This window comes from Brachycentrus maculatus, unplaced genomic scaffold, assembly GCF_059751285.1.
Source record: "Brachycentrus maculatus isolate JH-2025_06_01 unplaced genomic scaffold, ASM5975128v1 h1tg000060l, whole genome shotgun sequence".
Lineage (NCBI taxonomy): Eukaryota > Metazoa > Arthropoda > Insecta > Trichoptera > Brachycentridae > Brachycentrus > Brachycentrus maculatus.
Genome location: NW_028280814.1, coordinates 157,138 through 171,263, shown reverse-complemented (window position 1 = coordinate 171,263; position 14,126 = coordinate 157,138). Strand labels below are relative to the sequence as shown.

Sequence of the window (14,126 nt, the reverse complement as noted above, 5' to 3'; positions counted from 1 at the left end):
CTTCAGTTTTCTCCCTTTTAAAATACAGTAAACACAGATACAAAAATAAAACATTAGTTAAGTGTGTTCTGTACCCAGTACATAACGAGTTTTAGCTTTAAGCCTTAAAACTTAAAATAAATAAAAAACACCATTTATATAAATAAATGTATACATAATATATTGCAAGTACAAAATATAAAATGAAATGAGTGTACATATGTATGAATGATTTATTTTAAGAAAAACTTTTTTCGAATATATCATATGACTCAAGTAAATTGATTGGCGTTCTAGGATGGATTAATTTTAGAGCTTCGGTAAAATGAGATAATGTGATTTCATTACTGTTGATATCTTGTTCCAACGCTTTAATAGCAGCTTCATGGCATATTGCGTGTATTTCTGCTCCGGAATAACCTTCCGTTTTATTTATTAAATCTTTAATGTCTACATCATTCCCAAGTGGCATTCTTTTGAATTTAATGTTGAAGATAGCTAACCTGGTATACGCATCTGGTAAAGGAACGTAAATGATTCTATCAAGTCTACCGGGCCGAAGCAGGGCACTATCTATTTTGTCAGGTCTATTAGTGGCTGCAACAATAGTTACATTTCCTAAGGGAGATATTCCATCCAGTTCCGTCAAAATTTGAGCTAGCACTCTTTCTTGTACATTTGAACCGCTACCATGTTTGGAACGTTCACCGCCAATAGCGTCAATTTCATCAAAAAATATTATAGAAGGTGCTACCTGACGGGCTTTACGGAACAACTCTCTGACCGCCCTCTCTGATTCACCAACCCATTTTGAGAAGAGCTCGGGCCCTTTGATTGAAAGGAAATTAAGGTTACTCTCGTTAGCTAAAGCCTTAGCTATCATTGTTTTGGAACATCCCGGAGGACCATACATCAGAATACCAGATGGTGGTTTTATGCCAAGTCGGGTGAAACAATGAGAGTGCTTCAATGGCCACTCTACGGCCTGTTTTAATTTCAATTTTAAGTCTTCTTGTCCCCCTATATCGGACCATTTGACGTTTGGGATATCAACTAGGACTTCTCTCATTGCACTAGGGTTAACGTGTTTTAATGCCCATTGAAAGTCCGCCATACTGATTTTATCCTTAAGTGGAAATGTGCCGAGCATATGCATGGAAGCTTGTGTACACAAATTTGCAATATCCGCACCCACAAAACCATGTGCGGCATCACTCAGAGATTTTATGTCATCTTCAGTCAAGTCATGGGTGACCGGTGATAAAATTTTAGTAAATATGTCTAATCGACTTTGTTGGTCGGGAACTGGTACTTCGATCTCATGATCGATGCGTCCATAACGTCTTAGATTAGGATCCAACATGTCGGGTTTATTAGAGGTAGCCAATACAAACACTCTTTTATCTGCGTCATGAATGCCGTCGAGTAATGTTGCCATTGTTGATATGATACGCTTCTCTTGTTCTGTACCGGATGAGTTGCGTTTCGGACATAAGATATCTATTTCGTCTATTAATATAATACTTGGACAATTTTTTATTGCTTGTCCAAATATTTTTTTAAGAGCGGCTTCAGTTTCACCATAAAATTTACTGTAAATTTCAGATGTATTTACATTTATCACATTTGCATTGCTCTGCTTAGCAATGAAATTACTTATAAGAGTTTTTCCTGTGCCAGATGGCCCGTATAGTAAAACGCTCTTCATCAACTTTATACCTCCATACTTCACGGTGTCACCCAGAGCCAACTTCATAATAGAGCATATATCATTTAGTATACACTCTACACCACCAATGGAATAGTCCTGAACCAGTTTTGGCTTCGATTGACTATTTTCAGTATTGATAACCCAATTAGTACCACTACTGATCATATACCAAGGAGTTATATTTTCTCCTTCATATACTTTAGCATCATTAACTGACTGTATCTTTAGACAAATACTTTTTCCATAAAAAATTAGTGGAAGTACATTCAAGGGTGAAACGATTTTATTTACTTGAGATAAACTAAGGAAGGTTATGAATTCAGGATTATCTGCAGCATGTCTGTCGTCTACTAATGCATATATTGTTTCAGCTTGATGAGGCTTTAAGGTAAAAACTTGAATAGAAACCTTAGTTCTGGCTTGATTTTTCCATCGAGTATCAAGACCTAAAAAAATGTAACATATTAATTAATGCACAGAGAAATAATATAATAGAAAAAATAAGCTTAAGAAATTTATTAAAAATAATTTTTTTTAATACCCACTTCATTTACATAGACAGCTTACGTGAAAAAAATCATGGCTTTTTGCGATATGACCTGTGGTTATTTGGAAGTGAGTGGTAAATTTATTTTTATATACAACATATCAAATAAAAATATTTAACATTATAGTATCATATGTAACCCAATGAACCATATATTTAATCAAGAAGTTTGATAAATAAAAGAAACATTTATTTTTGTAACTGACAACACTGAGTGCTTTCGCCTAAGGTTTTCTCAGAAGGGCAACTGGTATACACAAATTTAAGTGTAGTAATTAACCAACAACTTGTAATTTCCAGTTACTACTCTGGGAATGTTTTCTTATTCATTAGTTATAACCACAATACCAAGTATTTTTATGTGCTACATTGCATCTATATAATACATTAGAGTTTCATCAAGAAATACCAATAATATAAATTGATTTTTTTTATGCTTTCTTAACCCTTTGCCCAATTTGCCCGTATCACATACTGGCAAAAAATGTACCTTTGCGGATTTGCCCGTACTTGGTACGAGCACTCTAGCGAAGTCTATTTACTTTGTAAATTAATATGGTTAGCTCAAACTGATTTTACTACATTATTTCAAAAGGTAGTTAAATGTATTCTCGCAGGCTGGCTGTATGTGCATGGACTGTAGTGGACTGGCCCAACGTCAGTATTATTTCATATGTTTTGAACATATCTAAAAATCATATATTTGAAATAAAAAAACCTGTTTTTCTTCAAATCAAATCTTAAAACTTAAGAGGCAAAGGGTTAAACGAAAAATATAAAGTATATATTAAAAAAAAAGTCTGTTTGTCTTGTAAGTAGATTTAAAAAAAAACAGATGTCATGGGGTACTTCGGTGGATACTCGACTACAGAATGGCATTATGGGTTTGTTTCTCAACAATTACAACATGTAAAAAAAACAAGATTTATTTTCAATTGGTCAGCTTTAAGTGATATATTTCTCAAATGTTTCTTTCTCATCCATCTTATTAAGTGAGTTTTGGTAAGTAGACTGTATCGATCTGCCAACGTTCAGTACATTTTTTAAAGGTTTTTATGTACTTACATTTAGGAGATAAGTAGACGGTAGTTATTGATTCCATAGTCGATGGCCATACAGATCTCACAATAGGAGGCAGTAGTTTACATTCGCTTTTAAGTAAAACAGCTTCACCGATCACTAAATTGCACTGCTGTATAGTAGAAGGATGAATGAATACCAAGTTCTCACAGTTTAATTCATTGCAGTCGGTAATGTGTTTAATATCTAAGAAGCTATGTAGCACATCGTTGGCTATAAATGGAATCACCCATGTTTCAGGCGTGCACGGACATCCAATATCACAATGATTTTTAAGTTCTTTTTGAGGCAGGTCTGCGAGACAGGTGCCACATTTTGCCCAAAGAATATTCTTTTTCTGCTTAGGAGCCATGATATTCACTATGTTATAATGTATCAAAGTAAGTATATGTAAAACTAATTAATAGGATATACGATCAAATTATCAAAGTTCATATTTGGCTTTTAAACATCACAAGCACATCGCTATTACCGGAATTGAGGTTATGTTTTTATATAAATATTTTGACAGTGACAGCTAAGCCATAGAAATGAGCTAATAGAGGAAAAAGAATTATAGTAGGGACTGACCGGAGCCATTTCGTCGTAACGTAAAGCCGCTTGTGCACTACATGAAATTTTATCGTCCGGCAGTCGGGTTTTGAAAAATGAAAGCGACTACGACAGTTTAGCGTGATCGAATTTAAGAAATCGTGATCGATCTGAAGAAAGATGGACAAAAGGACGAGACAATCATCCGTTTTATATGCTAACTGACGTGCCGGACTGTAAAATTCCGTGTAGTACACAAATGGTCATTTGTGGGAGACGTTTGTCCACTACACGGAATTTTACCGTCCGGCACGTTAGCGTTTTAAAACGACGGTTGGCTTGAATTGGAATGTGCTTTTGTCCATATTTTTTCAGATCGGTGCTCTTTATCGGTGCGTGAACACGTTGCGCGTAAATTCGATCATGCTTAACTGTCGTAATCGCTTTCATTTTTCAAAACCGGACAACCGGATGGTGAAATTCCGTGTAATGCACAAGCGGCTTTGCGTTTTGATGATTTTTTAATTATTTTTTTTGAATTACCTAACGTCCAAGTGACTCTGAAATCTAGCTACGGCTTATGCAACACCGTTTATCATGTCCCTACTCAGGCTTCAACTTTAAAAGTTTCATAGCCTATGCCTACTTGTGAGTGGATTTACTCTTTATGTTTAAAGTTACTATAATTTCATGTAATTCATGAGTGAAAATTCTAGGCAAAAACACTCGCTATCTCGCAAGAGGCATGAGTTTATACATTTCAATGATTCTAAGTTAGCAGTGAAGTTACTTAGGTGTATGATTTTAATTCTTGATTTTTTTTTTTTTTTTTTTTTTTTTTTTTTTTGTTTATTTTTGGCAAAGCACCCAATTTTGGGTGATACCTGCCATACTAGTGATTTTATATACTTAAATAATATTTTTTTTTTATTGATTTTTTTTGGGGTCAGGTAGTGAATTCGTTTTGATGAAATGGCTCCGGTCAGTCCCTACCACAAATCTTTTTTTTCTTTATTAGCTCATTTCGATCTCGATATTGAAAATGACGGACTTCACTAAGTTTAAGTTTATGGTCTCCAGCAAGTTTTCAAATCTATGGTAGTATTTTTCCAAATCTATGGCAATATGTTTTGTTGACAGTAGTTTTGATTTTTCGATTTTTGTTATTGATTGTTGTTTTGTAATAAAACTTTTATTTTTATGTATTAAAATGGCTTCAGCAGACAATGATGACGATTTTAAGACAAAAACGGTGGGAGCTTGGGGTAGAGAAAATCAAATTCAACCAAAGTAAGAAATTTATTTCATTAAATTGAATATTATTCACTGATGGACGCTGTACAGGCATTAATGCAAAAAATATTGTTTATAAATCTAATGTAATCAATTGTCTTTCAACAATTGCTGAACTGACATGCTTTCTGAGTAAACAGAGAACCTTTGTGATATTTGTAAAAATCAAGATGTATACAATTTAAATTATATCCTTATTTTATTACAGAATGCAAATGATTCCGCAAAAAAGTACATTAACAGATGATATTCCCACAATACCAGACATAGATGATTTGGCTGAAAACGCTTCAAAAAATATATCTACACCCAAGTATGTGATATATATATTTTTTGTAACATAACAAAAAATTGTAACATATTTTTTTATGTGGACCACACAAAGAATAGACTCTATTCTATTATTTTTTTATAGAATATACTTCAATCTACTTTGTAATATATTAGTTGCCAGGTGTGAAGACATATGCTCCGTTAAAAAAAAAACTTTATAATGCACATGGTTTCAACTATTTTATTAACACACTAAGAACGGGAAAGGTATTGCTACCCGTTCGGTCGATTGATGCATTAGAATGGAAAGTGTATGTTTACATTCTGCGCCGGCCTAATTTCAAAGTCAGAAAAGAAGGAATTATTTAACGTTTTAATATGAATAATATGTACCAATCTCTTTGTTAAGGGCTAAACTATATGTACACAATTATCAAATTGCGTCGCCAGTGGTCCGCAAGTGTAAAAAAACACCCGTCCGAAATGTGTTAGTAACCCATTCTTAACATTTTTGGGATAGTGTTTTATTTTAGGACGATAATTCAAACTATTGTGTGGTGTTATATAAAACTATTTAAATGGGATGTTTCACAACATTTTTTTAAAGTGAAATTGTTCATGTAAATAACGAATCTTTTATAATCATAGTATTCCGATACGATTAAACATTAAAACACTTAAACGATAGTGTGCTAAAAAAGTTATGTTAACAGAGGGGAGGATTTGAATATAATTTTGCATTTAGGTATTTGAATAATGTGATAGGTGACTGATCCCATTAATTGGAATGAACTATCCTTTTATTTTTAAACTTTTACTTAGATTAAGTATGTTACAATTTCATTCGAATTTTTTAAATTTTAGAATGTTGAACCGATCCCTAATGTATGAAGAATTGGATTCAGAATTGCTAAAGCAGTACTCATACTCCTCTTTGGATGGTGTGAACTTGGCGCCTTTACTGAAGTTCGTACATCCCGATGTACACACCAAAGAACCCGATGTTGTGTGGACAGTTGACAATCTCTTCTCAGATCTGTCGGAGTATTACCAGAAAGATAAACCAGGGATCTAACGAAGTACAATATAAAAAAAGACATCCAAAACAGAAAAACAAAACTTGGTGCAGATTATTCCTTGGATATCATAGATTATGAAATGTGTAATTATTTTCCATAAGGTGATTATCAAATTTAGAAATATTATTATTTAGACATCTTAATTATGTTATATAATATGATTTTAACACCCCAAATATTGATTTTTAAAATTTTAACTTAAACTGATGAGTTTTAAGGAAGATTTTATTTGGAAACGGCAGTTTTTTTTTAATTTGTGATAAAAAAATAATGCATTATTGCAATATTTTCTAGATTTTATGATTTTTAATGTTTTTAATGAACCTATTTCTGTGAATGACTTGATAGTTATCTGTTATCGTTATCATAGAGTAAAAACAAACTAACATATTGTGTACAACATAATCAATTGTATCAAACGCATGATGCCTTATGTTGTGTGTAGTGATTATTTTGTCTCCTTTCTACAATATCTAAGACCAGTTTTATGATCATCAGTAAATAATGCTTGCAGTGTTGCCATATATACAGATTTTAGGCTGCTGTTACAGTTGATAGATTTTACTCTAGTTTTATACACATTTTTGGAATTGGGCATAGTCTATGATAAAACAGAAGAAAAAAATAAATATAGATCCGAGTATGATTAACATTTGATAATAAGTATGTGAGTATTCGTTTTATTTTACGGACAGAAGAAAATGTATTTGCGATTTACGGAATTTGTATTGGTTTTTCTTTTACCAAAATGAATAAAAAAATGCAGTCCGAAAAACCGCAAATACATAAATTACATGAAAATGTGAGTAATACTTACAAAACCTTCCTGGATTGTTACATGGACATTTCATACTTGTCACAAACTGAAATACAGAACATACAGCATGATAACCTGCGACACTACAAACCGATTCAAGAACTTTATCTTGGTGTAAATGTTGCCAAGTCTTTGTCTGATCCTAACTTGAATCCCAGTGATGTGAAATTGTACAAGCTACGATGTCTCGATTTTTTTAATAGAAGGAGCTAAACAAATTAAGACCCGATACAATTTGGACAACCAAATCACAAAAAGGTTAGATTTTGTTAATCTGATTTTTATTAAACGCCAAAGTATAGCATCATTGAATTACGTTGCACAGGTTTTTCCTCACACAATCCAACAAGAAAATTGACAAATATTACACAATGAGTGGTTTTACGGACAGATCGCACACCCCGTGTAGCGGCCCTGAAAAGGACCTCTGGGCGCCCGGCGGGCGAGATGGCTGCCCATCAGGCCGCGGCCCGGAGAAGGGTCTTTGGGAATTTATGTAGACTTTGTACGGCTTCAGCACTGTATTTGTATGTATTTACGTGTTAGTATAGGAAGTTAGTATAAAAGGAAAATGTATCAGATATAAGTAAGAATCGTTATTGAATATGGAAAAATATGAAAAAAAAATGGAATTATGGAAATATATCGGATGTATTATTGTAGAGGTACCGGCACGGTATAGAAATGTAGCCCGTCCGGTGCCCTTTAGAGGGAGACAGCGATATGGCTGTCTCTTTCCCCCCGGCCGCTGATCGGCCGTGCTTTCCCACTGTCGGGTATAAGTAGGGTTGACTTTGCCACAGTAAAGTAGTTCTGGTATGACTGTTGAAATCTGCGTTTCATTTCTCCGCTCCCGCTCCCTGAAGAACTCGCCGCGCCGCCAGCCTGGACCGCTTCGCCTCTCTGCACCGATTCACGGACCAGTTTCAGAAAGCCCTTCTCAGGGGTATTGAGGTTGACTTGTCAGTTTTACGACTCTCTGCACTCCGCAATATCCTCGGTCCCGAAAAGGGACCGCGTCATTGTAATGGGAGACCTTAACGCAAGAGTCGGCACCAACGTAGCACTCGGTCCAACAGTGATGGGTAGCCACGGCCTCGGTTGCATTAACGATAACGGTGAGCGGCTCATCGAACTCGCAACCTTAAATGAGCTCTTAATAGGTGGTACAATTTTTCCTCACAAAAATATCCACAAGTATACTTGGACTTCTCCCGATGGCAATACAAAAACGCAGATTGACCATTTTCTTTACACTGCAGCCCATCGTAGAGAACTCCTAGACGTCCGCACATACAGAGGCGCCGATATCTATAGTGATCATGAGCTACTCACAGGCAAAATAAGGCTGAAATTAAACCGCACTGCCAAGCCAAAGAAGAGGAGTCAGGTCAACATTGATAAGCTGAAGGAGACAATGTCCTGGCTTAACTATGATATCGCCGTCAGGGAGGGACTCGAGCAGCAACATTCCGATGATAATGACCCTATCGAAAGCACATGGCATAACATCAAAACAGCCATAGTTACGTCAGCTCAAAGGGTTCTCGGAATGAAGCCGTCAAATCGACCCAAATGGATGTCGGATGAAACGTGGGAATTAATAGAAGAAAGGGCCAACATAAAACTCTTAAAAGATGCGGAAACTGACCAGGGTAAGCTCGAAAGTCTCCGAGCGCAATATAAATGGAAGCACCTGGCTGTCAAAAGATCCGCAAGGCGGGATAAACGCCGTTCCCTGGACACACAAATAGCAGCAGCCGAACAAGCAGCCCGTAGAGGTGATACTTCTAAGCTTTTTAAGATTACGCACCAAATCTGTGGTAAGCGGCCCCCGACCGCAGGCCCAGTTCGTGGCCCGAGCGGCCAAATCGAGTCTGAGCCCGAATGCGTGAAAAGCATATGGAGAGATCACTTCTGCCGCGTGCTAAATCGTCCACCCCCCTTAGACCCCCTCCATGTGCCCTCAGTCTCTGCCCAACTGAACATTCCGCGAGCACACGATATTTCGCAAAGCACTCCAACGCATACTGAAATTATATCAGCTATTAAAAAGCTGAAAAACGGAAAGGCGCCTGGTGTCGACGAAATACATCCGGAATACGTCAAGAGTGGCATGGACGCTCTCCTCGACCCCCTGTATCACCTACTTTCAAAGGTATGGGAAGAGGAAAGGTGCCCGAAGGATTGGGTAAACGGGGAAGTTATAGCCCTCCACAAAAAGGGTGATCCGCTGTTGTGTGATAACTACCGTGGCATTACTCTTTTAAGCGTTCCTGGAAAAATTCTGGCACAAATAATTTTGGCAAGAATCCAAAAACCAATAATGCGAGTCCTCAGAGAGAACCAAGCGGGCTTTCTACCAGGCAGGGCGTGCGCTGACCATATACATAACTTACGATGCCTGTTACAGCAAAGTAACGAATGGAACTGCGCCCTTGCCTGCTGTTTTGTAGACTACGAAAAAGCTTTCGACAGCCCGCATAGGTCTTCTCTTTGGAATATCATAGAAGCATATGGAGTTCCTGTCAAAATTGTGGCCATTATCAGGGCGCTTCACACTAACAGCGAATGCTGCGTTAGAATAGATGATGTGTGCAGTGAACCATTTGAGGTCTCTACTGGGGTGAAGCAAGGCTGTGTACTAGCCCCATTTCTCTTCATCATCATGTTTGACTTCATCCTACGAATGTCAATTCCACCGGATCGAGGAATTGCAGTGAGTCCTGCTCAGAAATTATGTGATTTAGAATATGCGGACGATGCAGTTCTAATAGATACATCGATCGGAGCCCTGCAAGATATAATTGACTCCCTCCAAATAAACTCCGCTCGGTTAGGCCTAAGAGTGAACGCCAAAAAGACCAATGTCATGTGCAACTCAGCCTGTCCGGACCGAGATCAACATCTTACTTGTGAGGGACGAGCGCTCGTTCGAGTCGACACCTTCAGATACCTTGGAACACTCATGGTGGAGGATGGTAGTGTCCAGAAGGAACTGAATGTACGGCTCGGAATGGCAGGAGCTATATTCAATAAAATGCGCAATGTCTGGGACTCACTGCTTTACTCGACAAAAACCAAGTGTCGTCTCTTTAATGCCTGCATCCTAACAGTGTTGCTGTACGGATGTGAGTCGTGGCACCTCACCAAAGCTCAAAGCAAGAAACTAGCAAGTTTTGAAAATAGATGCCTGAGGCGAATACTGGGTATAAAGTGGTATGACTTCGTCAGGAATGACGATGTGAGGAGAAGAACTCAACAGCCCCTCATACTGGAAGTCCTGAAGAGAAGAAGGTGGACATGGTTGGGACATGTCCTTAGAATGCCACCTGAGGGCATCAACCCCTCATGTCTCTTCTTCCAACCCCGAGGATTCCGGCGCCCCGGAAGGCCGCTGACGACCATTCACCGACTATACTCAGCGGAACTTCGAGACGCCGGACTGACCTGGGAGGAAGCCAAGGAGATGGCGCGTGACAGAGTGACTTGGAGACGACTCGTGTTGGCCATATGCTCCACCTAGGGAGCGAACATGGAAAAAGAAGAAAGAAGATGTCAGTTCAGTGCTCGCTCTTCCTGGCTCGCTTATCCAGTCACCTCCGTCCGTATTCACCTTACAACTCGGTACGGCGGGGCCGTCTGGAACGTCACCCCTTACAACGGTGGCAAGTTCGGCAGATTCCGTGTGAAGGCCAGGCGGGAATATTTCTTCTGTCATCGCCCGTAACCCGTGTCGGTTACAAGTGGCGTCATTTAAGAATGAAATATAATTTCTTGGATACCAGTGAAGATGATCCTGAAATTTGCGCGGACCCGATTCGGGAAGATGCAATAAATCCGGTGGTCCACAGGAGGCAGTTTTTGGATCCCGCAAGACATGGATTATGCAAGAAATAAAAACACATTTTTCAGTTTTCTCATGTGGGAGAGGATGACAAAATGAAAACAGTTTATTTAAATTTTTTTTAAATCTAAATACACTTTATTCAGTAAAAAATATTAAAATTACATATTAAATAAATAATGTTTGTGAGGCGAATAGCGAAACTGTTTAGTCTTGGTTTAGGAATGGTTTGTAATCTCACCTAAGTGTGATACCTTTCTTAAAGCTAGCCCAAGTGCCGCCTATAGATTTATAGGCTATGACAATAGTAATAATCAATATAATGTACGCTGATGTGATGGAGATATAGTAATATTCTTTTTTATTGAGCAGAGTTAACGATGAAAATGCAAAATGGGAGGCTACAACCCACACAATTTGATAAATGTTTTTTTCATCCAGAGCATTGAAGAATATGACTCCCCAGAAAGTGTGCAGTAATATGATGCAAAGGGTAAAGATAGCACTTGTTATGAAGAAGATATCGGACCCAGATTTCAATCCTACGGTTCCGGGACCAACCTGAAATTAAAAGTTAGCATTTGAATTGATGGAAGTGGTAGATAAATAGAATTTCTGTTTTTTTTCTTGATCTACATAAACAATATAGCTGCTTACATAATTTGCTTTAAAACAATTATAAAAGTTTATTTATCAAAATATCTGTGTCATCAATATTAGTAAAATATGCAAATTTTATATAAAATGCCTTTGAAAATTTTCTCAATGTATTTTACAATAACTTTTGATTGAAATTTAAAAAAAAAAAAAATTCTCTGGATTTTGTATATTGTAAAATATCATAGCTATGTTTTTCATTTTGTCAGATATAAATTTATTAACAAAATTGTGTGAAAGAATAGCAATAAAGTTAAATAACATACAGCATCAGCAAGCACATTGATAAGTGCAAAAGCACCGCTCATTATTCCAAATCCTAGTCCAGAAACATATGCAAATATATGTTTATTGTTACTCATCAGTGGAGGAGCATCTGCTAATTCTCGGAGCCCAGATTCAGTACGTCTTAATAATCTGTACAATCCGTATCTGAAAATCTCCTAAAACAAGAAATATAAAATAAATTAATCTCCACAGTAAGACATAAAAATATTTTGTATATAGGTATAGAAATAAACCTTGATTTCGAGTTAAAAATACATATTATTCCCATTCAGACGTAAATCCATTTCATTGGATTAAAAAATAATAACATTTTTTGGGGAGCAATGGTATCTGGGATCATCTAATAAGGTTTTATTTTTTTTAATTTCTTTGGAATTGCATCAGTCTGTAGGGACAGGGTATAGCCAGACAACACAACCGAAATTTCAGTTGATCTATCAAAATCGGCAATAATGTACCGAAATTGGGTTTAAATCTGACGATTTTCTTTAAAAAATGCATTGTAAATCTGTATTAATATAATACAATAGCTTTTAAGAAATATTTATAAAAACACGCCATTCTTTTGATACATTACTTATATAAATGGATTACCTGGAATAGGACCGAGAATGTCATCCCAAATACTAAATATTCTCTCAGAGGTATAACCGCAAACCAAACTATTGAGGATAATGCGAGGGATAGAAGCCAACAAAAAGCAGCTCCAATCATTATAATTATACGTATATGATCATTAGCGATGGTGAAGGTAAACATGGCAAACGGTGTTGAAAATGCCAAAAGCGTGCACCCAATAAACTCTGAATAAGTCATGGTGAAAAAGGTTTTAATCTAAAATCGATTCAATAAACCTCGTCCAACCGGGTTATAAACGGTAGTGCCAGTTTTATTTATTAAATACTAGAGAATAAGACTTGATAGTAATTTTTAATAATAATGAGGTTCTTTAACAGAATCATATAAAAATCTAAACACCGAACAAAACACTCGAAAATGACAGAGTCCTCCCCATTTTTGAGACGAATGACACATTATGACAACCATAGAAAAAACGCTAAGATTCATAGAGTTGTCCAATTGTTTCACAGAAGTCGATTTCGTTGAAATCGGAAATTGTATTAAAAAATGTGTAAGGGCACTTGTCCACTATCCGGAATTACACGGAATTTTACCGTCCGGCACGTCAGTTAGCGTTTTAAAACGATGATTGGCTTGTGCTTTTATCCATTTGTCTTCGGATCACGGTAAATTCGATCACGCTAACTGTTGTAGTCGTTTTCATTTTTCAAAACCGGACTGCCGGACGGTGAAATCCCATGTAGTGGACAAACGCCCTAACACTGTATTTTTACTACTTGTTTAGTATCTCAATATATTTTAGTTCAAAAATAATAAAAGCTTTATTTTTTTATGAAGTACTTTTTTACTAAATACGCGAAATGGATTTCCACTCAAATTGAGAAACCACCCCCACATGACTTTTATTTTATTTTTTCGATGATTGTAGATCGACTGTTTTACTAATTTTTGATGTAAATAAGTTGTTAGATTTTATACATTTATATTTGTATACTTATAATATGTACAAATATCTCAATTCGTTATAATATGTATATATTTAGGTTGGCCTGAGTGCTCTATTTTTAAAAGTACGTATCTGGTTGGGGTAGTGGGTACTGTAGAAATATGACTCAAGTTCAATCCACATCTTGACTCCAGTTTTAAACGAGTTTAATAATGATTACTTCCAGTTCCTCACAGGTGACCTTTGATTCCCTTTCAATATATTTGTATTTTTTTCAAGAATTATATATATTTTTACTGATGATGTATTGATTTTATTGAACACAATTTTTTTCTTCTTATTTAAGATATTAATGGTGTTATTATAAATCATTTTAAATATTGAAGGCTATATATTCATTGCTGTCACGAATTTTCCCAAATCCATTACGTCTCAAATTTTTAATAAAAAGAGAAATATTTGTGTTTTTATTATTTACACAAATATTTAAATTTCA

General features: G+C 36.3%; 2 protein-coding genes and 1 long non-coding RNA gene across 3 annotated transcripts; 1 reads left to right on the top strand and 2 right to left on the bottom strand.

Moving 5' to 3' along the window:
- Positions 1 to 73: 73 nt before the first annotated feature.
- Positions 74 to 3,805, bottom strand: LOC148311617 (ATPase family gene 2 protein homolog A-like). The gene is made up of 2 exons (XM_088256286.1): positions 3,303 to 3,805; positions 74 to 2,136 (listed from the first exon to the last, which is right to left on the bottom strand). Exons 1-2 carry the CDS (start codon positions 3,667 to 3,669, stop codon positions 218 to 220), a joined length of 2,286 nt encoding a protein of 761 aa, XP_088112412.1. The 5' UTR covers positions 3,670 to 3,805; the 3' UTR covers positions 74 to 217.
- A 1,143-nt stretch (positions 3,806 to 4,948) lies between these two features.
- Positions 4,949 to 8,141, top strand: LOC148311616 (uncharacterized). Its single transcript, XR_015837217.1, has 3 exons — positions 4,949 to 5,138; positions 5,350 to 5,454; positions 6,279 to 8,141. It is a non-coding gene; the product is annotated as an uncharacterized LOC148311616 (long non-coding RNA).
- A 3,131-nt stretch (positions 8,142 to 11,272) lies between these two features.
- On the bottom strand, positions 11,273 to 13,142 carry LOC148311615 (gamma-secretase subunit Aph-1-like). Its single transcript, XM_088256284.1, has 3 exons — positions 12,697 to 13,142; positions 12,081 to 12,257; positions 11,273 to 11,718 (listed from the first exon to the last, which is right to left on the bottom strand). The coding sequence occupies exons 1-3, from the start codon at positions 12,916 to 12,918 to the stop codon at positions 11,395 to 11,397; spliced, it is 723 nt and encodes a 240-aa protein (XP_088112410.1). The 5' UTR covers positions 12,919 to 13,142; the 3' UTR covers positions 11,273 to 11,394.
- Positions 13,143 to 14,126: the final 984 nt, after the last annotated feature.

Excerpts from the sequence above, each read along its gene's own strand:
- LOC148311617 (XM_088256286.1), bottom strand. The coding sequence starts at position 3,669 with ATGGCTCCTAAGCAGAAAAAGAATATTCTTTGGGCAAAATGTGGCACC. Across the intron at positions 2,137-3,302 it reads CGTCTACTTATCTCCTAAAT|GTCTTGATACTCGATGGAAA; the intron begins GTAAGTACATAA and ends ACATTTTTTTAG.
- LOC148311615 (XM_088256284.1), bottom strand. The coding sequence starts at position 12,918 with ATGACTTATTCAGAGTTTATTGGGTGCACGCTTTTGGCATTTTCAACA. Across the intron at positions 12,258-12,696 it reads CATTCTCGGTCCTATTCCAG|GAGATTTTCAGATACGGATT; the intron begins GTAATCCATTTA and ends TTCTTGTTTTAG. Across the intron at positions 11,719-12,080 it reads TCAATGTGCTTGCTGATGCT|GTTGGTCCCGGAACCGTAGG; the intron begins GTATGTTATTTA and ends TTTTAATTTCAG.